Raw genomic sequence first — 25,837 nt, 5'->3', positions numbered from 1 at the left:
TGTTGGTTTGTTTCCAACGTAAGTTAAAAAAAAAAAAAAATTCTTCTGTAGTGAGCACATAGTACATTTTTAATCAGAAAATTCTAGGTTTTTACAAAATGGTCCTTGAGATCTGTCATTTGACCATGAATGGTACCGTCTGATACGGAGAAGCAGCCATGGCCCCCCCTTCTCGCCCATCCTTGCACGCACTGTGGGATCTCGGGCCAGCACTTTCCCACTCGAGACACAGCCATCTGGTACTTGCGTGCCAAGTGCCAAACCAGGCTCTGTGGCCGCAGAGAAGTCCCTGGGAGGTGCGCCACACAGACAGGAGCTGTGGTCAGAAGACTGCGAATCAAGCCCCACGTCACTGCAGCCCCCGCTGCTCATTTCGGCCCAGCCCCTGACTTACCACTGTGATAGTGCAGACAGAGAAGGCCTTCAGACAGGCTCACCTTGGGGACTCAGGATGCCGCCGGGCCCTAGCATATGTCAGGTTCTTAGTAAACGTGCCTTGAAAGGAGAGAATGAACGCACGTCAAATACCATGATGTAAACCACACAGCAGCGTGCAGGGCTTAATGAGGCCTAAATGATAAATGGAGGGGTGTTTCTGCTTCTCTGACATACCAGCTGAATTTTGTATGTGTGTTTTCTCCACCTTCCTTTCCCAACCAACCATGCCTTACAGAAAGAGTTTCCTCGTCTTGGGACATTTTCAAGTCTGTCTCCTATACCTGGATTCACCAAGTGGCTTCTGGGACTCCTGAACGCACAAGCAAAGGAACACGGGAGGAATGAACTCTTTACAGATTCGGAATGTAAAGAAATCTCTGAGATCACAGGCGGTCCCATCAATGAGACCCTCAAGGTCTTTCTCAGCAGCAGTGAGTGGGTGAAGTCTGAAAAGCTGGTCAGGGCGCTCCAGGCCCCCTTGCTGCGGCTCTGTGCCTGGTACCTGTACGGAGAGAAGCATCGGGGCTTCGCCCTGAACCCTGTGGCAAACTTCCACCTGCAGAATGGGGCCGTGATATGGCGCATCAACTGGATGGCCGACGTGAGCCTCAAGGGCATCACCAGCTCCTGCGGCCTGATGGTCAACTACCGGTACTACCCGGGGGACACAGCCACCAACAGCACCAACTACCTCTGCTCCAAGAACATCAAAGCTTCCGAGCAGGTCCTCAGCCTCGTGGCCCAGTTTCAGAAGAACAGCAAACTTTAAACCTGTCCCAAAGCAGACGTCCCCGACCCAGAGAAGGAGGATTTTTCTGGATGAGTCAGGGAGGGTTATGCGTCGAAAGGGGCTTTTTTAGTCAAGCAGGGTGAGAGCGTGTTCTCTGGCCCGCAGCAGGGTCACACCGGGAGGCTGTGCCTGACTTCCGTTGCAAGAGCGCAGGCTGCCGCCAGATGCTGGGGGGCTGGACGTGCACTGGGCGGGGACTCCCTCCCCCCCCACCCCGAGAGCGGCCTGGCTCCCTGCCCGAGGCGGTGCTGTGGTACTCCATCTTCAGAAAGCTCTAGAGCCTGTGCTGGCTGTCGTCCCACGGTGGACCGGCCAGCCTCACCGGGCCCCGGGCCGCTGGCCCAGGTGAGAGCAGATTTTCCTTCAAGCTTAGAACATAACTCAGCCATGGTTGTCTTAGCCGTTTCTCTCCACTCACGACGAAGAGGTAGAGGGCTGTGCTACACGTTACTCAAAGTTTTGGAGATCCGAATGTAGGGAAATGTTCATGACTGCACCAAGTTTCCTAAATTAAATCACTGAGCACACGAGGTGGTGTCGCGTGGGGCTTGAATTGGACGGTAGACGTTAGGATTTCAGAGACACGGGTTCGTGAAGAACCTGAGCGTGCCGAGCGAGCTTGCCGTGTGAAGCACTGAGCGATGTAAGACGGCGTGGTGGCCGCCTCGGAGAGCCGAGACCTCGGGGGCTGGAATGCGTGCGACATACCAGCTGTGCTGCGGGCAGCCGGCCCGGCAGAGGGCGGGGGGCGGGGGGCCTGCGTGCACGGCCTCGCTGCTGTCACTCCCGCAGACAGGTCCCCGGGCCTTGCACGCTCTTCATCCTCCACACTCGACCCCTGCTCCTTCCGCATCACCTGCTGCGTGGGGCTTGTTGCCTGATAACCAGCGCTGGGCCGGTGGGCACCCTGGAAGTGTCTCTTGCTCTGAATCCTGGTGCAAACAGTCCAGTGCCGCTTGGCACGGCTCTGAGCTCCCGTCCCCACCGCGCCTGGGCTCTGGAGCCCCTCCGGGCCCGGGGCCAGCGCCGAGGAGCTGGGCACGAGTTCACGCGTGAGCTGCTGCGGTGTGGCCGCCGCCCTGAACACCCCCTCCCCGCGCGTGCACGCGCACGCTTCACACCTTCTCTCTTTATGTAGCCTCTGATTGTGGACATTTTCAAACCAAAGACACAGAAGCGGACAGATAGTCAAGCGAGCCTGTGTGCCTGTCACCCGGCTCCCCCCACGCTCCGTGAGCTTGCTTTCTTGTCAGGCCTCATCTCGTGACTTCTTACGGTGGTTTAGCAGGTGCCCTGTGAGATGGGCCGGCTGGCTGGGTCCGGGACGCGGAGGGGGCTGTGGTCTGAATGTTGGACCCCCCCAGTTCATACCTTGGACCCCTGTCCCCCAAAGGTGAGGGCATTAGGAGGTGGGGACTTAGGGGGTGATTAGGGCATGAGGGTGGGGTCCTCGTGAGTGGGATGAGTGCCCTCCACAAGAGGCCCCACAGAGCCCCCTGGCGCCTTCCACCCTGTGAGGTTACAAAGTGTCTGTGCCCGGAAGAGGGCCCGCCCCCGCCCGTGCTGGCACCCTGATCTTGGATTTCCGGCCTCCAGAGCTGCCAACAGTAAATCCCTGCTGTTTATAGGCCACTCGGTCGTTGTTATTTCGTCCCAGCAGCCCAGACAGCCGGGGAGGGATGGATGTGGGTGGACGAGTATCTCATCTCCACGGATCAGTCCACATCACTGACGGGAGGGAGCTGGGCTGCCGTATCGTGCTGCACTGAGCCAAAACTCACCTCACACCACTTAGGTCACAGGAAACCCTGTTGTTTGGGCACTCGCCACACTTACCACGGCTCCTAGCAGGGCAGGGGCGGCTGGCACGGCCCAGCTCCCCCGTCCTCTGAGCGATGATCAGACTGCCCAGGTGCCCTTACAGCATCCTTTGCGCAAGGACTGTGGCAGCAGCGGGTTCCTGGATCCTGGCGTTGAGTTTGCCGCCCACTGGTGAGCCCCCACTGCCCAGGTGACATTGTTGCAAGGGGGACACTGTGGCTTCAGGTATACGTGCTGTCTCCCAGACCTGGGCTCCGTCCCACGTGCTCTCAGCAGACCCGGGGCAACCACTCGGACCACAGTGTCTTCTGTTAAAGTGCCCACGGTAGGGCAGCTCACAGTAGGTGCTCAATAATTTGTCCTTCGTTTCCATAGCGTTCCAGATTCAGGGCTGAAGCTGTGCTCCTCCCAACCACAGAGCCCGCTCCTCGCCCTTGTCCCCCAGTCCACGTTTCAGACCCCATCTCAGGAGAGGCTCGGCCCCCCTCCCCCTCGAGCTGCTGGTCCAAGCTCCTCTCCCGTGGCCTCCCTGCTTTGAGGTCGGTAGTTCAGACACACCCCCAGCTCCATCCCGACCACAAGGGTTTCCCCACAGGCCCAGGCCTGGGCTCTGCTGGAAATGGGATTAATTACGATTCGGGCGTGCTAATGGACTTGGGGCCGACCTGCTCAGACTTGTGCACAGGCCCCTTTCTGTCCTGAAAGGCAGCACGTCGTCCGACAGCTGGAGCCACCTACCCTCACCTTGCCTCAGTCTCCCCATCTGTAACTGGGGTAACCACAGCGCACAGGCACTTCAGGGCTGCTGAGAAACCTAAAGGAATGACCACTGTCATGTTCACCTGGATAGAAGAGGTTCTCCAGCCTCTTCCCCGTATTTGGAAATTTAGAGCGTTGGGTGGTTTTCTGGCTTCTGTTCAAAATCCTAAAGGTGACTGTTCCCGGAGGAAAAGGGGCAGGAACTTGCACTCTGCACCGCACAGGCGGGCATCACGGATGCCTGCCTGTTCTTTCTCCTCCGGCGCGCTATCCCTCCCTCTCCCTCGCCTCTCATGTCCTCCCTGCCCTCCCTCCCTCTGCCCTTCTCACTCAGGACTGCACAGCTCCGCCCTCCCTTGGGCTTGGGGGCATTAACGCTCCAGCCAGAGGGAGCTGCTTTCTCCTGATTCTGTATGTGGCTTAAAAGGTAGGGAGGAGGACTCTCCTAACATTTTTGCAAAGATCGGCTTTTCCTGGGCTTTGTTTGAAATTTCAAACAAAGTGTAAAGTATGTTTAAAATTTAAATGGAGGGAACATCTCTGATTTTTAATTGGATTCTAAAGCTCTCATTGGAATATGAGGTCCTTTTGGATCTATTCTTAGAACAGACAGCTGCCGGGTGATTTCCACCCACCACAGACAGTTTCTGCATTCTTTGCAATTTAGCTAAGTTGATAGAGGGGACCCCGTGGCTCTTTCTTGCCCTTGTTTTTTGTCTTTTTCCAAATGGCATTTGTATTTCTCACCTAGCTAATTTCCTGTCATCCAGAAAAGGAGGAAGAAAGAGCTTTTATCTGTGCTCTGGTCCTGTAGTTCTCCTCACCTCCCGACCATGAGGCCTGAGGATGTTTCTGATTTACTGCTGAGGAAACTGAGCTCTGGGAGGACTGAGCAGCTGGTGAGGGAGGAGCTGGGACTGCCAGGGCGACAGCTCGAGCAGAGCCTCAGAGAGGAGGCGCCCAGCCACCTGGCAGAAGGGCAGCTGGGCAGGCGAGGCGAGGAAGGACAGGGCACATCGGGCAGGACACAGAGGTTCTGGCAAGGGGGCGGGGTCCTGGGCAGAACTCTCCCGAGGTGGAAAGCAAGTGTCCTGTTGTTAGCCATCTCTCCCAGCTGCTAACCAACAGGCCAGGCCTGGTGCTCCAGTCCGGGGGACCCCGAGGGGCTGGGCGAATTAGAAGCAGAGCCCTGGGCCAGGGTTGCCAACACTGTTGCCGAACAAACTCGAATTAAATCGTCACAAGAGAAGCCAATAACTCAAGGACGGACATTTATGTCGGGTGCCGGCAGCGGGGCGTGGGCTCAAGCCTTAACAACTCCCTTCTCCACCCACAAGACAGACATCTAGGGTTTTACAGAGAGGTCTGGGGGTGGTGGTACGTGCGGAACAGGCAGGAGCGCGAGGTCATGGGTGAGGGCAGTGTGTGTTCAGCACGGTCGGGGGCAGGGGAGGGGGCACGTGGGGTGTGGTCTTCCAGGCATTCCGTTGCTATCAGGGCTTTTTTGGCCTGGCGATTGGAATGGGCTCAGACAACCTCTCTCTCAGAAGTGTCTGGGTTTGCACAGTCCCTTCTGTGTCCCCCTGCCAATGACGCACGTGTGTGGGTGGCTGCACGAGCATGTGTCTCCCCCTAGATAGAAGCTCCCTGAGGGCAGGGGTCCCACTTGGTTTTTCCAGCAGCTTGGCACAGCTCCTGCCATGGGCTGGGCTGCAGGTCCCCCGGGGCTCCCAGGGTCACCTCCAGTGCAGCCCCCTGCAGAGGGACGCTCCTCACCCTGCTCTGCTCCTGGCCCAAAGCCTCACATCTCCATATAGGCAGGGTCTTTCTGGCAGGGCTTGGCCCTCAGCCCTGGCTCTCCCCCACGGAGTCCTGCCCCAGGGCACTGTGTGACACGGGGACACAGCCCTCCTTCCCACTGGGACCCACGGGAGCCGCTTCCTCCAAATCCACTTCCTGCCCAGGAACCATAATCCCAGCCGCCCTCGGTGAGTGCCCTTTCCTGCAGGGGTGACCTGGGCCTTGGCTTGCAATGATGAATGGAGACCCCGGGGCAGCCTGTAAAGGAGCACGACTGTCCCTGTCTGAGAGCTGAGGACACCAAGGAGGGCAGAGGGTGAGGGGCCAGCTCGGGAGCTCCTGCTCTTCCCGCGCCGCTGTGCCCCCTGAGACTTCTCTTTAAACACAGGGAAATTAAAAAGACACTTCTCTTCCATAGTCCCACCTCTCCCGGGCCAGACGGTGTCCCCAGATCCCGCCACCTGGCTGTGAAGGCAGGCCTGCGCTCAGTGCTGACGGCTCAGCGGGCCCTCCTGGGGCCGCCTGAGAGGTTGGACCAGAGGAGCAGGTGAGGGGCCCAGCACAGTGCCTGCCGCACAGCAAGCTCCTCAGAGATGTGGCGGCTCCCTTGGATGGGGACAGGCCGTGACTAGAGAGGCAAGGAGCCGCAAATCCCTGTTCCGCCTTGGGCCACTGTCACTGGAGGTCAGAGATGCCTTCCGGTGCTAAAAATGCTTCTGCGCCTGGAATGCGCGGATCTCGGGCGCCGTCCCCCCTGTGTGCCACTAGATGGCGGTGCTGCCTCTTCCTTTCCGGGGACTCCGGCACTCAATCTCAGCTCTTAAGCAGTGACCCAGGTACTAGACCTGCACCCAGATCCCACACAGCAAGCCCCCTTTCTCTCACAAGGCCTGAGGAACAACACTCAGGGCCGCTGCATGACCCGGGGCCGTCCAAGCCTGCTGCTCTCTCAGTTTTCCCAAGGTGGTCCCACCGCAAGCTCCTTGGGTCCCGATGCAGAATCAAGGTCATTGACAGGGGAGGAAGAGTGGGGTCATTTGTCCCAGAGGATCCCCTCTCCAGTCCCTTAGGTGAGTCTCCACTTGGGCCAACTGAGGACATGACTTGTGGTTCAGGCATGGAGCCCAGATCACAAATCCTGCTAAATTTAGGAGCCGTGGCCCCAAACTGCGGTCATTTGGTGACCATCGTGACTTTTTATATCATTGCCTTAAATAAAAACTCAGTATTTCCTGTCCACAAGTAGAAGTGCAGAGCACAAATAATGCAAGAAAAAAAAGAAAAAAAAACCAGTATTCTTAAATCCTAGTTAGACATGGCTGTCTTCCCTCTCCCTCCCTCCCCTCCCAAGAAAGAAGTGAGTAAATGCCAGGGAGGATTCCAGGTAGACTAGGCACCAAGCAGACTCACAAAGTCCCCAAAAGACTTTTGAAAGAACAAGAATTGCGAAAGGATTCAGTGAGGTCCTTGCTCTGTCCAAGAGCCAGCAGATTAGCACCCATCTCACACTTTGGGAACACAGACACACAAAGTGAACTTCCCCTTCGGGCTCGTCGAAGGCAGGTTCTCCAGGTGTGTTCTTGAGAGCCTCGCGATAGGGACGAGGACCAGAAGGAGAGCCACGGGCAGGAAGGACTCGGAACCAGGCGTCCTGGCCAGAGGAAGTGCCCTCGGTGGACAGGAGATGGGCAGCTCCCTGGTGCAACCTGCTGACCCCTGAGCACAATGATGTTGGGGGGACTGTCCAGGCTCTCTGCACCTTTTGGGGCTCCACAAATTCTTCATTAAACTTCTTAAAAATCATATTTATAACTTATTAACTGCCGCAAAACCAGCCTATCCATAAATGTAATGTATCAGATCTTAGCGCATTGGAGCCACCAACCTGTCCGCCTGTGGGACGGGGGACTCTCGGTCTTGTTGAGCCCTCAACAGACCCAAGCTGGCCCCAAATCTGCTCAGTTGAAGCACACACTGGGAGAACGGTCTAAAACTAGTCCTTTGCAGCCTTTTATCTGCATGACTCAGCTCTCCCTTGGTACTGTGCAGCCACAGAAACGGGCAGGCTTGTCGAAACAAGCACCCGACATCCCAGACCCTTCCTTCCCAGTATGTGTGATCCTCACGTCAGTCTCGCCGCTAAACATGAAGATTTTAGCCCAAGACCTCGGGATCATGCAGCCAGCCCCCTCTAGGGAAGCAGCTGATGGCTGATCTTCTAAAGGGGTGTGTGAAGTACTGAGAACAGCCCCGGGCAGGGGGCACCTTGGAGGGCTTCCGGGATGGCTAGCATGCCAGAGAGATTGATCAGCCAACATGCGGCACCTCCATCCCTCCAAACTCAACCCACCTCCTGCACTGACACCAGCCGAGACCAGAGAAACCGTCCACATCTCTTGTTTCATGTCCTTGCATCAGAAAGCCCCGTGAGGGCCAGTGGGCTGTGTGCTGCCCCATCCGACAGGGACGCTGCTGGAGAGCGGAGGGAGGGCTGGGTGCTGACAGAGATTAAGTGAGGGGGAAGACACATTCTCTTCACTGTCAAGTCCTTTCCTTCCGGCAGCGGAAATCCGGGAGCTTCTTGCAGGACCAAGTATAGCTTCCCACAATGCTGGTGTGGGTTATGAGCGACCCGCGCATCCGGGCGTCGTGCATGGGCCCCCCCCGCCCCCGACGTGACTGTGTTCACGCATCATTGTTACATATCTGACCTCCACACACAAGCCATCCGTAGCTTCACACAGGTGTCTTCTGCCATTTTTGTCATTGCCGGGGACCGCTGGTGACCACAGAGGCTGGGACATGCTTTATTTGGACCCAGATCTGGGTCCCCATCCGGACGTCATCCCTTCTGAGCTGTGCAACCATTACTGAATGTACACTGAGTAAATGCATCCATTTTAATCTATAAAACAGATGTAAGCTAGTAAACGAATTCTTTCATTTTGAAATTTTTCATATTGGCGCTCCAAATGAGATTTTTTTTCTGTGTGTGTATTAAACCCCTCTGTGGCTGCAGGGGGAAAACGCTTGGAAATGTTGGACGAGATGATTCGTGGGCCCTTCCGAATGGCAATGGTGAGCCCGGACCCTGGGCAGCCTCCTCCCTCTGCTGTTCGCGTGATGGTGAGGCCTCCGGGTCCTGCTGGTTCCAGTGCCTCACTTTGGGATTAGCGGTGGCTCGCTTCTCTTTCTGCCACTCCGTCCAGAAGATTCCGGTAAGTAGAGAAAGCCATCTGCCCTGCCCCAGGCCTGGGGGGCCATCTGTCCGAGATGCCCAGGATGCCCACAGACCTGGTGTCCTGGGTCTGCTCCCATACCGCAGATGGGGAGACTGAGTCTTCCGGAGACTCAGACCTTGGCTCCAAGCTGCACCTGGAGCAGGTGCATGGGTCGTGGTGCTGGGCTGAACACGGAGGCGCCTGGCCCCAGACCAGAGCTCCGAAGCATGCAAGTGCAGGGCCTCTCACCCAGCTCCCTCCTGCCTGGGGATCACCTTGGCAAGATGTGCCCATGTTCGCGGTGTCCCCCCGGAGGCTGCGGATGCTGCAGAGAGAGGAGCTGGGCCAGGCCAGGCCCCCGGGGCAGCACCGCTCTGAGGCTTCCCCTCTTGACCCCCCAGCCAGCACAGCTCAGGACTCTGTGATGCGACAAACAGGACAGCCTGACCTCTCCGGTTGCTACATTCAAGTCAGGGGAGGGGGTGTCCCCTGAAGGAGGACCAGCTGCACCGTGCCTGCTCCTCCCCAGCCAGCACTGGTCACCGGTCACCCTGCAGCACCCAGCCTGTTTGTCACCAGGTAAGGAGGGGGCCCTCGGCAAGGAGGGGCAGGGCCTTCTCCGGAGAAGCCATGGGGTCTGGTGTGGGGGCCTCACTTGGCCAGAGAGGAGGAGGAGGCTCCAGAGAAGGGGCAGCTAGGCCCTCTGGCCCTCCAGTCCTGGAGCAAGCATGTGGCCTGGGTGAACCGCAGCATTGCACCTGCTGTTGTACCATCTTGGGAAAGTGCCGTGACCCCTGAGCCTCAGTCTCCCCAGCAGTAAAATGGTCTAACTCGTCCCACCCGCACAGAGCTCCTCCATGGGTGGCCCCAGCACATACCCGCACATATGTGCAGAAGCTGCTCAAAACAGGACATTGACCTTTGTCGCCAGGCCCCATCAAAGCTAGACTCAGGGGCTCTCCTCAGGGCGCCTACCCCTCCCGACTCCCAGCACCGCACCCTCCTCAGGCTCCAGAGGCCTCATCGGCCCCCCTCCACCCGCCACAGTGGGGCCAGGGAGAGAAGGCGGTTAGGGGCAGGTCAGCCCTCGGGCCTCTGTCCTTCTGGATCTTTGGCCTCTCACCTTGGCTCTGTGTCAGGCAGACCAACAGAGGCCTTTGGTTTCCTGACTCAGAGTCTCTGAAATCAGGCTGGAGCCTCACATGTGGTGAGCACGTCCCCCCAGGAGACCGTGTGCTTCACCGCGTGAGCCTCAAAGCCTGCGGAGGGACCGCAGATCGGGCAAGGACATTCGAGGCCCCGATTCCCGCCTCCCCACCCACCCCACAGCCAGGGACGTTGTGGCCTCACTGGGCTCCTGACTGTTCTCGAAGGTTCACGCCTGACTTTCACTTACACTTTTTCGCTAGCCGGGGTTTGTCTGTCCAGCTAACCCCATTTGAGACTCAGCCAGGGTACTGGCCCTGCTTCCTGCCCGGAAAGGCAGGCTGCAATCTGACCCCAGATCTCTCCCATCCTTCCTCCACGACCCCTGGCTGCCCACGAGAGTCAGCTTTGAGAACACTGAACCCCAGTGCAAACCCGAGTCCCAGGCCAGGGTCCCGCCCACCCATGTCATCCAGTTCCACCCCAGAGAACACACAGCTGGGCTGGGCAGCGTCCAGCCCTCGGTTAGCCCTGGGCTCTGCCGGTTGCCCCAGCCCTGCTCTACCCCCTCGGCCCTCGACTTGGTCAGGAGCCCCTTTTATGCCTTTTAGCTGCTCAGCCAAGATTGGGCTCTTCTGGTTTCTGACCCCGGCCTTGCCATTTGCTGAAGGGGGGGTGACCTTGGGAAGGTCATGTGCCTCAGTTTCCTTGCCTGTAAAATCCTATAATTGCAGCTCCCTGGTGGGGAAGCTGAGCTGCCTTGTGGTGTAAAACGGGTGACGTGCTGAGCTCCCTGGTGGGGTGAGTGGTCTGTAAACGGTGCCGCCTTTTCCGACCCTGGCCTCGGGCGTTCTCCTACCCGCCATTCTGGGGAGCAGCATGACTCGGCGTCACTCCACTCACACGGGGGCCCCTCGCCCGCGATTGGGAGAACATGGCTCCTCCTGTGCAGTGTGTTTTCCCATTTCAAACGGCCTCCGAGGTCGACAGCATCGCTGTGGGGGCTGGGAGGCTGCGGCCCTGGGCAGAGGAGGCCCAGCAGAGCCAGGCCGCACCTCACACCTGCCCCCCACCCCCGTGTCCCCTGACTTCTGGCTCCGTCCTGGGTAGACACAGAGCTGAGGAGGTGCTCCCAGGGGCCCAGGCGCCTGCCACGCCCCCAGAACCGCCTTCCCTGCCTCCCCAACTCCCAGGCCAGGGAGTGGGTGTACCGCCAGGCAGGAGCCTGAAGCTCAGGAGGAAACGGTCCTGCACAAAATTGCCTTTCGGTCAGATGTTCCCGTGCCTGTGGTCCCTTCTGTGTGAGTGGCCGGGGCTTTGGTACCGCGTGACCGTGAGCGGGGGGCTTAGAGCAACAGAAATCTATATTCTCCCAGTTCTGGAGGCCAGAACCTAAGATCACAGTATGGGCAGGACCAGAGGTTCTAGGGGAGGCCCCTCCTGCCTCTCCCAGCTCTGGGGGCCCCAGGCATCCCTGGCCTGTGGCCGGGTCCTCCTGTCTCTGCCTCCGTGGTCCCATGGCTTCCCTGTGTCTGTCAAGTCTCCTTCTCTCTTAAAAGGACACTGTCTTTGGATTTAGGGCCCATGCTCAATCCGTGAGGATCTAATCTCTAGATCCTTAATTGATTATATCTGCAAAGATTCTTTTTCCAAATACGGTCTCACTTACAGGTTCCTGGGGTTAGGACGTGGGCGTGTCTTGGGGAGCCCCCACTCCCGTCTCCTCTCTGTCCGAGATGTGATGGGGTCTCAACACTGCCTCGGAGAGAGTGTGGGGTTTGCACTGTAACAGTTCCCGTGGACTAGCTCGCGATCTGCACCAGCAGGTGCCTGCTGCCCCCTCCGGCCGGTCCCCGAGCCACTTGCCAGGAGATGAGAGATGGTGGGAGGGGGGCTGGGCGAGCGGACATCCAGGTATCTGTGGCAGAAAGTCCCACAGAGAGCACCCAGGCCCACCCCTCGGTTACAGATGAGAAACCTGGGGCCTGGCTGTGTTTTGAAGCTCCTCTGCCCTTGCCCTCCACCCCTCCCCCACCCCGCCTCTTCCTCGGACTCCCGCTGACCATCACAACAGCCTTCGGGCCTTCTCTGTTCTGCAATCCCCATGGGAGCCATCCCTGCCCATGAGCCCCTCTGCCTCCCCCCGAGACTCCCCTCCCCGCTCTGTGCACCCCGAGCCCCTCTGGCTTCGGCCTTCCCTGCCCCCACCCCTGCAGGCAATCTCCCTGTCACCCAGCTCCTCTGGCTGATGCCTTCGGCCTTTCCTCCCCCGCCCTTGCAGAAAACCTCCTGATGACAGACAGGGCTCAAGGCTTCTGTGCCCACCCCACCCCCCCACCACGCCCATCCTCAGTTTCGCGTTTGCCCTTTCTTGGCTCACCGTCCCCTCCTCGGATCTCCGACCCCCACGAGGAACAGGCGGCATGGTCTGTCCCCCGTGCTCCTGGCCCACGCAGAGCACCAGCCCCACACTGGCTGAATGAATGGAATGTGACCTACCCCGATTCCATGGCCAAAAAGTGGCTCCCATGCTGGTGTTGTGCTCGGCCCCCACCAGAAGGAAAGCCACGTGCCTGCTCCCGGAGCTCCAGGCTCTTGGAGTCACCTGGTAGGCGCTAACCTCTCTTGACACTGTGTCTCTAGTGACAGAAAGGTCAGTCCCAGAGGAAGGAGCCTGGGAGAGTGCTGCCCTGGTGATCTCTTGCTTACGGAGCACCCATAGGCTCAACTTACGTAATCATGTTCATTGAGCACCTGCTAGGTGCCAGGCCCTCCAGGAGGCTCGAGATCGAGATCCACCAGGGAACAGAAGAGAATACACCCTGCCCTAAGGGAACTTGCATCCCAGCGTGGGGTCCAGACAAACAAATGAACAAGTAAGTGTGTAGTACATGAAGTGGTGGTGCGGGCAGACAGAGAAACACAGCTGGATAAGGAGGGTGGGAGTTACCCTTTTATACACTGAGAAGACATTTGAGCAGAGACCTGAATGAATTGAGGGAACAAGTCACATAGACATCGAAGGAAGAGCATTCTCGGCCCAGGGAATAGCAAGTGCAAAGGCCCTGCGGAGGGAGTGTGCCGAAAGCAGCGAGGAGCCCAGAAGGGCAGGGAGGTGGGAGAGGAGGTCAGACGGGTGAGGAGGGCAGGTCACAGAGGACTGGTTTGGACCCCTGGCGAGAGGGAAGTCATCAGAGGGCTAGGGACACCATCTGGCTTTGGGTGGTGTGGTCATCCCAGCAGCTGGGTGGAGGATGGGCTGTGGTCAGAGCAAGACCGATGCCGCGTGCCCTGTGTGGTTGGGAGGCTGTGCGGCAATCCAGGGCAGAGACTTGGCAGCTGCAGACGTCGTGCGAGGTGGTCAAACTCCAGATGGTCTTGCAGGTAGCGTTGGTGGGGTTTGCTGATGACTTGGGTGTGAACCAAGGAGGAGTCAGCCTTGACTCTGAGCAGCTGGAGGGAAGGAAGGGCAGTTCTGGGGAGCAGTCCCGGGCCCCACAGGGAGCTGAGGCCGGGCTGCACCTTCCCTCTGCCAGTCGCTGCCTGCCCCTTCCGGTCCCCGCCAGAGCCCGAGGATCACGCAGAGGGACACTCCGCTCCTCCCCACCTGGCAGGAGGCGGCAGGCCTGCTGGGGCGCACGCAGCCCGCAGGGGTGGGCAGGCCCGCCAAATCCTCTTTCCAGGGATGTGGTCACAGTGGTAGAGACACAGAAGCTCCCAATTAGGGGCCTGGACAGGATCCAGAACCCCTGGGCCTCTGCCAGCCGCAGACTCTTCCAAATCAGGGTGTGTGCGCAGGGAGAGGTGGGAGGGAGCAGTCAGAATGGAAAAGACCCAGAATCCCGAGCCGGTTGACCTGGTTTCTAGGCCCGGCCCTGTCTCCTGGGCTCCTCCATTGAGGAGGAGAGTGGGGAGGTTGGCGGCGAGGATTTCAGCAGAGCTTACCACATGCCAGGCTCTGTTCTCCGTACAGTGCGCCCTTCCCAATCCTGGGTGATGGTTGCTATTTTTAATCCCCGTTTTACCCATGAGGAAACTGAGGCCCAGAGCTGGTAAGTCACTTGCCCCAGGTCACTCCGTTGGGAAGTGGCCCCTGAGGCATGTTGCTCACCACGCTGCCTCTCAAAGCCCCGTGCGGCCGGCCTCAGCCCACAAACATCCCCCGTTCCCCAGCCCCAGTCCCACTGCTGTCCTCACACCAAGCCTCCCAGCCCCAGGGCCTTTGCCTGTGCTGTTCTCTGCCTAGAGTGCTCTTCCTGAGGCTGACTCTCCGTGCACTCTTCAGGTCTCAGTGGAAATGTCACTTCTTCAGAGACATTCCCTGACCACCCACCTTCCCCCAAAATCCAGACCTCATCTTGCTCCTCCGCTGACACCTCAGCCTTTCAGTAAAGCCTCCCAGGCTCGGAATACAATGGTGAGCACAGAGAGCAAGATCCCCACTGCACCCTCACCTCGGGGACAGAGCCCTGCCACCAGCTTCCACAGGGGAACCCACAGGGTCGTCCTGACCCCTCACCCCTCTCCCGCCTCTTAAATGCACACGAACTCCTTGAAATGTGCCTTGAGCTAGCCGATCCCCCACATGACCCCGGGAGTCACTGGTCTGTTTGAAAGAATTGGCCCTCCCTCAGCCTCCCCCTGCCAACACCTGCCGCCTGTCCTCAGGGAGCCTCCCCTGGAGCGAGCGCCGCACAAGGCAGTGGAGAAACCAGAGTGGCTTCAAGCACAAGCCCTAAATGGAAAGGGCTGAGGGCAGGTGGGACACGTGGAGCCACTGCTCCAAGGAGTGCCTTCTGCTTCTCGGTCTGTGGCAGGAACTCTCCAGAGAGAACAGGCCTAGTGTGAGCCCCTGAAGACCCAATCTGGAACCTTCTTGCCATGTGGGTTCCTCTTTTCTGGACATTTTCCGATCTTCTGTTAAGACGTGGGGCTCAGAACCAAATATCATTGATCAGTGCCCAGTCAAACAGGACCTTCACCTCCACCTTCTGTGGACGATGCGATGTGACCCCAGATTGCAACACAGGAGGGCCATCCTCTTGCCCCTCCCGCAGATGCCAGCTCTAGAACAGTGGTTCTCAACTCTGGCTGCCCATGGGGAGCACCTGGGGGGTTCTTCAAACTCCCAGCACCTGGGCCGCACCCCACACCAGTTCAATCAACATCTCTGGAGTGGGGGACCAGGCTGGTGTCCCAGGCCTTCCAGTCCTCCGAGCCCTGACCCTTGTACTTGACTCACTGAGTCCCTGGTCTCCAGGTCTCAAGGGTGCCAGTAGGTCTTTAAACTAACCCAGGGTTCCCAAAGTGTGTTCCAGGGAACACTAGTTCTGCAAAATGTCCCATGAAGAAAGGGTGTGTGGTCAGTGAGTTTGAGAAATGCTGCTCTAAAGCCACCCCCCGAGACGAGGTCATCAGAGGAGTCACAGGGGAAGGCAAAAACACCTGAAATCAAGCTTCCTGTAGAACTAACCGGAAGGGGGCTGTTCCAGCAGAGCGTTTGGGCCCTTGTCCGGCAGTCAATCAATCCACAAATATCCCAGCACACCCTGAGCCAGGCCCTGGACCACAGGGCGTGCGAGCCCTCAGTGTGGCTGGGCTCGCCACTCCACACGCCAGTTCCCAGCTTGCTCTCTTGCTCAGGTGGGCACTGAGCTGAGTGGAGTGAGGATGGGATGGGGGGCGGGGGCTGGAAACCCTGGGACCAGGGAGAAGTCACCACTGCAGGGTCCTTCTTGGAGCCTCAGGTGTCCTGCCCCCATGGAGCCCAGCGGAGGCCTAGAGGGCCCTGGAGGGGTGCCTCCGCCCTGGTCAGCTGGCAGGGGGGCCCTAGCTCGAGTTCTGGGGGCCCAGGTGTTGGGGAGGCCTCTGTGAAACTCCACAAGCATTTGCTTATTTATGTGTGAATTTTACCTATGTGCCGACCAGGCGTAGTCCATGGAAATGGTACGGCCCTCAAAGTGCAAATGGGTGTAGAGGGAGCAGTCGGTCCCCAGCCACCCAGGTCCCCACCTCCCCACCTGGGAGAGAGCCACCCCGTCCTCCTCGCGCCTCCTCCCCCCGTGCCCCTTTCGTCCTCTCCCCCCACCCCTGCCCCATGCTCTGCTTTCTTCCTTTCCCCTGTCTTGCACAAATGGGGGCAGACTCCACCACCTCCTGATACCCTGTTTTCATTCGCCATCACAGGGCACCTTTCATGTCACTCCATAAAGAATGGCTGCAAAATAGTCCATTATAAGAATGTGCCAGAACCTATTTCACGAGTCTCTTAACGACTGGCACTTGGGTTGCGTCCCGCTTTCGGCTCTTCTCAACAATGCTGTAATGAATAACTCTAGACAGACATCATTTCGGATGGGTGCAAGTCTGTCTCTAAGACAAATACCTCACAAGGGATGGCCGGTCCACAGCCATGTGCACTGTTATCCTGACAGACGGGGCAGTTCCAGCTTCCACACCCGCCCGCGATGCCCCGGGGACGCTGTCCCTTTTCTAAAGAGGGCCTTTCTGCCCTAGAAAAGCTCACCATGCCCCCAGGGGTTTCTGGTTTCTGGTCTCGGAATCATTTCTTCCAGTGACATCTTGCGCAGAAGGTTGAGAAGTAAAAGAAAGAAGGGGCAGGTCGGCCGGTGTGCGAGCAGGGGTGGGCATCTGCTCCGTTGTCTGCCACTCGCAGGACGCCCTTTGGGGGAGCCAGGAAGGGAACAAGAAGCATTGGGGCACCCTGGGGATGGCAAAGCAGGAAGCCAGTTCTGCCCCTGCGCTGAAGGGACAAGGGGAGTGTCACTGGAGCCGAGGGAGACCGAGGGAGACCGGGGAGAGGAATCGGGGCTGATGCCGGCCGCAGAGGCTTCTGCCGGCGGCCACGGCTGACGAGGTGTCACCCGGCCAGCGCTGCGCCCACACCCGCTTGTGCCCTCCTACTTGCAAGAGCTGATTGTGACCTTTTCAGGAATTTTGTGTGCCAGTTGTGAAACACCCCCATGTTTAAAAATTATGTGAATCATATTCAAAACAAAGATAATCCATCCTCAGAACTCCTCACTTCCTGGTGATTTTGCTGCCTTTTGCCACGCACTGTGGTCACAATGTCATCTACATCCGAGGTGATCGTCCCACATGCCTCTCCCCGACTCCACGTGCGGAGCGGTCGTAACTCGCCACGGTAGCTTGAGATTGACAGTGGGCAGCACTGCTAATTAGGGCTTTCCACCGTGCCCCCGAGGCTGGCTGTTCAAGTTGCCCAGCACTTCACCACGCCCGCTCCTCTGCCCTCTGCCCTCCTGCCCCGGTCTTTCCTCGATGAAACCCAACAGAAGCCAGCCAGTCAGGGCACCAGACTCCCAGGGCTCAGAGCAGGACAGAGAAGGTAGAGAACAGATGTGGGAGAAACCAATGGAAAAGAGTTGGCATGCCGGGCCTCTACCGACGGGGTGACAAAAGACACCTTGGGATCCCCGGCTCCCTCCGTGTGGGAAGGACATTTGGGCAGGGTCTCGACCCCCATCAGTGCTGAGCCAGGCAGCCAGCTGGGAACTGGCCGGTCTGCGGGGGACGCTCGGGCCAGTGCTCTGATTACGGATCAGAGGATGTCAGACCCGGGTAGCAGAACCCTTCCACGTTCTTTAGAATGACTATGGCATCGTATCAAAGAAAGCAGTGTTCCCATCCTGCCTGATTCATCGCCAGCACACTCACGTGCCGGGAGTCAGGGCTTCTCACACCCAAGCTGCACCGGAACCCCTGGGGGTTCTGCGGGAGTACAGGCTGCCAGGCCTACCCCCTCCCCCCCGCAACGTTCTGCCCCAGCGAATGGGCATTGCGATAGAAGAAATGCATAAATTTGGTCTTTCCCCCTGGCTCCTGGCCAGAGCTCCTCCAACCTTTGTAGTTTTCTGACTGATAAATGTGCTTGGAGCATCTTTTATTGCCATAGTTGATCTTTGACCCCAGTTCCGACATAGACGCCCTGGTGAGATCTTTCCTGGGTAATGGGAATGCCTTTTGTCCCAGAGAGGTGACCCTGGGTGGCTCCCGCACAGCAGCCCCACCCCCCCATCCTCCTGGTGGGGGGCGGGAGACCGAGCTCATGGTCCATCCTGCCTATGTGCTGAAGCGTCCCTCAAAGTCCCTAAGGTGTGCGGTTTGGAAGGCTTCCAGGTTGTGAGCACATCCACCTGCCAGGGGGGTAGACACACCCAGCTCCACAGGGACTGAAGCTCCTGTGCTTGGGACCCTGTCGGGCCTCACCCTGTGTGTCTCTCCGTCTGGCCGCTCCCCTGTGTCCAGGACCACAGCCTTTGTAATGACCCAGTAGTCGTATGTACACTGTTCTCCGGGGTTCTGGGAGCTGCTCTAGAAAACTAGGGGGCCTGAGGAGAGGGTCATGGGAACCTGTGATTGTAGCCAAGTCAGAGTGTGGGTCAGGGCATCTGTGGGGCTGAGCCCTTAACCCGAGTGGTCTGGGCCAGCTCCAGCTGCTGTTGGAACGGATTGAACTGGGGACACCCAGCTGGCGGATGAGACTCGGTTGGTGCAGGAAACACCCACACATCGGGTGTCAGAAGCCCCGGGGGTTGAAGCAAAGGAAAGAAACAGTTTTCCTAGACAGTGAGTCTGGGATGCGGTCTGAGACCTTCCTGAGCTCCCACGTGCTGAAGCGTGAGAACGCACTTACTGCCCGGAGGGGGCCGACCTCTAAGGCTCCTGCCCCACAGATATAAAGTGTCTCTCTCGCTGTGTTGTCGCGCCAAGCCCAGACGTGTGGCCAGGTGGACCAGGGGGACACGCGTGGGCCAGGGTTTGCCTTGATCAAAAGGCCAGGTGGCTGCCGAGAGGGACCCAGCAAGGCCCAGGAGACCGGGAGGAGGAGTCTGGAGCAAGCCAAGGAAGGCAGAGACCAGAGAGAACATTCTGTGTGATTCCTTTTACAGCAAGTTCGAGAACAGGCAACACTAACCTATGGGGAGAAAAATCGGAGGCAGAGCTGGGCGTGTTGCATGCGTTGGCCTCGGCGGCGGTCCACGGGCGTCCGTGCCTACGAAACTCCGTCGAGCTGCACGCATAAGCTGTGTGTGTGCTTTATCAGAAGGGGGTCACATCTGCCTGTGTGTCCACCCAGCCTTGGCCTCGCTGAGTCAGCTATTTCGTGTTTATAGCAGCCTCCTCCTGCCTGCGAGATCCTAGCTGGGAGAAGAAGCCGCCATCCCCACCCCAAGGCAAACTCGGGGTGCTCAGGAGAGCCTGAGCAAAGGTGACTTACAGGCGGCGGGAGAACGTGGGGTCAGAGATGCTGGCCAGGGCCTGGGGGACGTCAGCGGGTCGCCAAGACGCTCTAGTGAGATTTGAGAGGCCCCGGAGGCTGTCCCCAGGAGGGCAGTGGACGGACATGTGCTCCTGGCAGAAAGGACGGTTCGTCCGGGAGGACAGAAGTGACCTGTGTTTGGGGAACTGTGAGCCTAAGGGCAGAGGCCGCCTGCAAAGCGCTGCAGGCCGCTGGGTGTTGGCGCTGATGGGGGCCAGCAGAAGCCCAGACCAGCTGGGCACAGCCTCTGGAAAGCCATGTGTGGTTTCTAATAAACTTGCATACTCGCCCTCCCTGTGACCCGGCAGTTCTACTTTACCTCAAATAAACGAAAGCAGATGTCCCCACGAAGGCTTGCCTGGGAACAGTCACAGTACAAAGCTGGAAACAGCCAAATGTCCAGGAAATGGATAAGCCAGCTGTGGTGTTTGCAGACAGTGGAACTGTGCTCAGGAATAAAAAGGAGGGAACCGCAGGCCCACACATCAATGCGAGTGAATCCCAGAGCCACACAGGGGAGCAAAAGATCCAGACACCCGAGAGGACATTCTGTGAGATTCCACTGATGTCAAGATCAAGAGCAGGCAACACTAATGCATGGGGACAAAGAAGAGGGTTTGACAGAGGGTCCCGGGGAGGCTTCGGGGGGCTGGGCATGGTTCATGTCTTGACCCGGCTGGTGGTTACATAGAAAGCACATCGGCAGACCTCAGTGTGCGCTGCACCGTGTGTAGGTTATACGTATATATGTATATGAAATACCGATACTGCCGGTGGGCAGAGCTGCAGGGCGCCCGGGGTAAGGGACAGATGGAGGGAGGTGAAGGGTGAGGGCTTAATGGGACTTTGTACCGCATTGCTCTGGACCTTGGGAAAGGAGGAGCGACCACACCCATGTGCCCTCTGACCTTTCCCCCCACGGCAAGCCCCGCCCCGGCACTTTGACCTCTCTGTCTGCTCCTCACATCCACACAGCACACACACACCATACATACATACACTCACACGTGTGTACACACACACACACACACACACAGCATCCTGGAATCTGGTGGGTCCCAAAAGGAGCTGCTTCCTGAGGAACAGGAAGTGGCTATAACCTTGACGCTTTCCTGAGACAGCGGCCACAGCCCCTGACCCATGCTTGCCCTCACCCTCCCCATCACCTTTTCACACTGCAAGCCTGATCCTGTCACCCTCCTCTGGGGTCTTCCCTTTGCTCTCGGTGGCGGGGAGTGGGGGGGGGGGCGACGGGGACCAAATTCCTTCCTTGGCCACCAAGCCTACACGATCTGGGTCCTGCGAGCCTCCGCCGCCCTCACGCAGGCACATTCTTTTTCTCAAAAGTCTCCTACCAACCTCAGGGCCTTTGCACCTGCTGCTGTCCTCACCTGCGCGGCTTCTCTCCCTAGTCAGTACTTACCCACCCCTCAGTTCCCAGCCCAGTTGTTCCGTCCCAGCGCAGCTTTTCCCGACCCCGCCAGAGAGGTTGGTTTGTGATTGCACACCTCTGCACTTATCTCCCCGCTGGGTAAGAAGGTCTCGGTCTTTCTCGCTCATCATATGTCCACTTCTTAGCACAGCGCTCAGCGGTAAATTCCAGCTGATTGAGTCACTGAAGGGCGGGGAAGCTTTGGGCTCCCTCCCCGGAGGTCACAGACCTGTGGAGGGGAAAAGAGCACTAGGCAGATTTCCAAGGCTGTTCCTGCCGGGTGACCCTGGAGGAACCACTTCCCCAAGGTTCGTCAACTGGGAGAGAGGGTGCTGGGCTCGTGGGACAGCATGCTCTGAGCACAGGCGTCCTCGCGCCCAGGATTCTGTGCCTGACCATTCTAGGCCCTCGGTGGGCCACGGATCTCAGAGTTGGGGGGCGGGGCACAGGCACAGTCCTGGCTGATGACACAGCAGCGGGCACTCTGATCAAATGGACGGTGGAGGCCGGGGGCTCCAGAGGAGGAAGAAGGCCACAGCGGCCTGGACTCAGGTCCACAGTCCTTGACAGCCAGAGGTGGACAGGCCCATCCTTGCACGGACTTGTGAGGGGAGTGGGGCCAGGCCCGGCCTGATGGCATTTTTAGCCTCCATGCCCTGAATTCCACCATTCAAGAAGCATCGCCTCGAGTGCAGGAGTTGTCCGGAGGTGAGGCCAGCTGGGTGCCCCCCCCCGCCGGCTCGTGCAGTAGACATCTGGGCAAATCTCCCTGAGGCCAAACAGCCAGGTCACTCCTCCACCTCCACACAGGCCCCAAACACTCAGCGCCTCCAGGACCCTGCCCAGACATGACTGTGCCCATTGGCAGCCCCCCAGCGCCGCAGGGGGCAGGCAGCCAGGTGGTCAGGTGGCGGGCTGCCCGGCATGCTGGGGAGAAGTCAGTCCAAGGGGCCCGGGGCCTGTCGGGTCCTGCTGGATGCAGCCCCGTAAGCAAGGCGGGGCTCCGAGCGTCTCCTCAGAGAGGCGCCTCCGTCCCAGCCCCATCCTTCCCCACACTGGTCCCAGTGCCCGCATCCCACTGTTGGACCGCCCCCCGCCTCCAATGGGCAGTTAAGGAGCAATCCTGCCGTCCCCCTGTCCAGGCTGCTGCTGGTGGTGGCGTTGAAGGTGATGGTGATGGTGAAGGTGATGAACGTGGTGGTGATGAGGACCCCCCCGCCGGAAGCCAGCGGTGGTTCTGTTTGGTCTCAACTCAGGGTGGTATCTGTTCCTCAGAAACCACAAGCACTCACCGAGAAGCTGTGTGTTGTGCTCGGGAAGGAACCGGGCGCCAGGGACACAGGCCGCCAGGCTAGGCCCCTCGCCGCCCCTCGGTCTGCTCGTCTGTAAATGTGGCTAATGGGAGTTACTGCCTCAAACACCAGCCCGGGGTCCAGCTAGGATGGACTCAGTGGTAGCTCTTACCATCCTCATGTTGGTCCCGGCCTTCTGCTCTCCGCCGGTAGTCCCATCCCCCTCCATCCCCCTCCGTTTCACCCCCCATCCCCCTCCGTCCCCGTCCCCGTCACCTTGGCCCGGGGCCAGGCAGACCTCTAAGCTGCTTTGCAAGATCCTCACAGGGTCTACCTGAGGTCCGGGGGGCTCCAGAGTCACAACCAAAGGGGGGACGTCACCGGCCCCGTGAAGATGCATCCTCTGAGCACGCTGGGCTCCACCTCAGAGCCCGACAGCATCCCCCCAGGGTGGGGAGGCGCATGCACCTGAACAAGCCATGGGGACGCGGCCGGCTCCATCCTGACCTCCTTTTTCTCTCTGGGAGCTCCTCTGAGCACCGACACTTACATCCCAGCCAAGACCCCTTGGTCCCCACACCCCAACCTTCTGTGCCCAGCTGGAGAGGTCCACGGGTCCCCCGGGTAGCACGACAGCGCTTGACTGCCCCCTCCCTACCTCTCTCCTTCCCAGGCTTCTCAGCCTAGCAAATGCCCCGCCACCAGGAAAATGTCCTTGGCCCTCTGTGTCCTTGCTCACGGCCACGGGGTGCTGCATGCACGTTGCTAGCCAGCACACAGTAGGGCCCTGGAAATGCAAGTGCCAGTACCCCGACCTTGGTCTGAGCGGAATGGAGACAGAGCTCGAGAGCTTTGCCCAGAACCAGAGGAAAGCAAGGCAGGGCATGGTGGGCAGAGCAGGGAGCACACCCCCTCGGGGCCTGGGAGGAAGGCAGAGACCTGCGGGGAGGCCTTTCTAGGTCAGCTCCTGCAGGGGCCTGCCTGTGCTGAGGCCTAGGTGGGCCTGGGGGCAGCGGGGGAGCCCCTGGAGGTGGTCCAGCAGGGGAATGCAGGCTCTCCTGTGCCATTTGTAAGCTTCTAAGAGACTCTGCAGGCATGTGGGGCCTCGGCGGGAAAGGACAGGGCTCTGGAATCCTGCCTCTGTGTTGGCCCTGGAGCCCGAAGCCCTCTTCTTAGGACTTCTGTGCTGGGCACGGGTGCCGTTTGGGGGAGAATCGTGCAGAATGCTCTTGGGGTTGTTCTCTCCTCCTGTCCAGTCCCTGGGAAAGGTCTAGTCACCTGACACTAAGTTAAATCACTGAGGCCCTCACCCCACCTGCCCGAGAAGGCAAGGCCCCGAGGGTTGGTAAAGCCTGATAACAGTGGCAAACATGACATTTTTTAGCAGCGTGTGAGCCAAAGTAAACAAAGACAGTGATGCCCCCACTCCCCAGGGACCAAGGGGCAACAGCCATAGCTGCCAGGGAGAAAACAGCCCGGCAGCCGTGGCAGCTTCTGGCCCCTGGGTCCCGGACAATACACTGGGGCTCGGATGGGCCACACCCCTGCCAGAAGGGCCTGGAAGCCTGGCGGAGGGGCTGGCCAACCCAGAGTCTGCAGGGCTTCCTGATGCTGCAAGCCCACCTCTCGGGGTGCCGAGGGGGCGGGGGCTCCCAGTCCCCCAGCAGGACCCTCAGAGGCAGGGACAAGCATGGGGGGCCCCAGTTTTCTGAAGGATGAGGCGCACGCTAAAGCTCCAGCCCCAGGCCGCAGGTTACTTAGGGATTCCGAGCCCGTGGGGAGAGAGGAGCGGCACCCCAAGGGCTGAGCGTGGGTTCCCCAAGAGCAGTGGAGTCACATGGCTGTCTTGGGCCTGGCTCCATCTGTAGGCACAGATGGAATTTCTCGTCCTTTTCCTCAGCCATTCAAAAACCCGAGGGAATCACCAGGAAGCCTCTTGAGAATGCAGGCTGCGGGTTCCCTGATCTCGTGGGGCCTGGGTGGGGTCTGAGCCCCTGCGTTTCTACTAAGTTCCCAGGTGCTGCTAGTGCTGCTCTGGGGACCGCAGTCTCAGAACCCCTGCCCTCAAGGAAGTTTCAGGGGGCGATGAGGCGTGGGCTGGGTGGCTGGAAAACGCACAGGCCCGGAGCCACGTGAATGGCCACCCGGAATGAGAATGTCCGAATGGGGGTACACAGAGGTGAGGGGTGGCCACCACCCCCTGAGAACCCACAGCAAGCCAGGCCAAGAGCTCCCTGGGGGCCAGGTATTATATGGATAAGGAGACTGAGGCTCAGAGAAGTGAAGTAACCCACCCAAAGACACATAGCTTCTAAGCTCCAGAGCTGATGTACGACCCAGGGTCTCTGACTCCACACTATTCACTCACCCCCCTCGCCAATCAGAACCATGTCTACTGGAGGAAGGGTCTCTACTGGTGTGCCACAGGGCTCTGTCTTCAACCTTGGCCAATTCACAGTTGGTCTAAGATTTAAATATATCAAGGCATGCCAATCCTCCCATATGATAGGAAGCATAGGATATAAAGAGGGCTTTATTCATGCTCAGAAATGTTTTAGGAGTCCATCAGGAAAGTCTGAAAGCCACGAGATGCATTAATTTGTTTAGTCAGTATTATCTGAGCTAGCACTGTGTCCCAGGCCCTGCACTAGACACCTGAACAAAACACAGAAAGTCCTTGTCTCAGTTTTTACTCAGGCTGATTACTGCTGTTTATGACACGAAGGCAATGGAAATGAAAGCCATCTGAGACTCCCTGGCCTCGAGCATTGGCCTCGCTTCCTCTCTTTGCCCAGTCCCAATCGGTTCCAGCCCCCGGGCCCCTGCAGCGGGTGGGCATCACCCCAGTTTCCAGGCTGCCCCTCCTGCTTCTGTCATCCCGAGCTTCCTCCCACGTCGCCTCTGGCTCCCGACCTGCTCTTTCCAAAGGCTGCAGAGTATTTCTGTCCGGGCCTTCGCCACCACTCGCTGACCCGCGGTCAGCAGCGGCCACGGAGGTCACTCGCAGCCTCTGCTGGTAATATCAGCGCCGTCGGGGGGAGAGGGGGGTCTCCCAGTTTAGCGGAGCTGTTTCCCACGTGGGGGTTGCCCCGGCACTGGACTGGCTCACGGGATGGTGGTGCAGATGCATGACACGATGTGCCAAGGGGGCGAATGTCAAGTCCTCCACTGAGGTCAAAAGTCAGTGGCATAGAACCGAGTTGGGGAAACCGAGTCACGGTAAATGAGCAAGGTGACATCGGGGTTCGTCCAGTGGTTGAGTCGGTGGTGCTTTGGGGCTCCGGCGAGACCCCCACTGGGGTCACCAGCCAGTCCCTGCCGTCCTGGTGGTCCGGCTCCTCTGAAGATGTGTTTCCCTTGTAGACCTCATGACTCTTGCAGAACTGCACAAGGAATGTGGCTTACAAAGGTCAGGCCGCGGGCTGGGAGGGGCACTCGCGTGCTGGGCCCTCCACGGGCCAGGTGGTTTCCGTCTGTGTTGATTCAGCTCATCTCCCAACAGCCGCAAAGACAGAGGCTTCCAGCCCCGCTGCACAAGCAAATTGCTGGTAAAACTCCCCGGGGCCAGCCGCACTCCAGCCCAGCAGGTCAGAATCTCTGGGACGGGGGCCTCGGTGTTAGGGTAGCTTTAAATTCTCACCAGGCGATTGCCATGAGCGGCGGGGCTGAGAAGGCTCTCGGCCATCTGCCGCGCGCACACACAAGGCAGGGGAAGCTCAGAGGGGTTAAGGCATTTGCCCTAAGTCCCACAGCTGAAGGTGATGGGGCAGAGTCCCTGTTGGCCTGACTCCTGGGCCGGGCCCCCATCCACCCTGACTGTAGGGCAGGCATGTT

The 25,837-nt window shown here is 58.9% G+C and overlaps 2 protein-coding genes across 2 annotated transcripts in view; both read left to right on the top strand.

Annotated features, from left to right (window-relative positions):
- The window catches only part of MLYCD (malonyl-CoA decarboxylase), a 13,819-nt gene extending 12,061 nt beyond the window's left edge, over nt 1–1,758 (top strand). The window contains exon 4 of the mRNA XM_081806322.1: nt 674–1,758. Within this exon, the coding sequence (XP_081662448.1) occupies nt 674–1,207 (534 nt within the window). The 3' untranslated portion in view covers nt 1,208–1,758. The remainder of the gene's footprint in view (nt 1–673) is intronic.
- A 7,528-nt stretch (nt 1,759–9,286) lies between these two features.
- The window catches only part of OSGIN1 (oxidative stress induced growth inhibitor 1), a 31,355-nt gene continuing 14,804 nt past the window's right edge, over nt 9,287–25,837 (top strand). Inside the window, exon 1 of the mRNA XM_081806323.1 lies at nt 9,287–9,408. The gene's annotated coding sequence lies outside the window, so the exon portion shown is untranslated. The remainder of the gene's footprint in view (nt 9,409–25,837) is intronic.

The sequence above is a fragment of the Leptonychotes weddellii genome, chromosome 16, assembly GCF_054177405.1.
Source record: "Leptonychotes weddellii isolate Sample4059 chromosome 16, ASM5417740v2, whole genome shotgun sequence".
Classification (NCBI taxonomy): domain Eukaryota; kingdom Metazoa; phylum Chordata; class Mammalia; order Carnivora; family Phocidae; genus Leptonychotes; species Leptonychotes weddellii.
The sequence above is the reverse complement of the archived record's forward strand: the minus strand, read 5'-3'. Positions and strand labels throughout refer to the sequence as shown.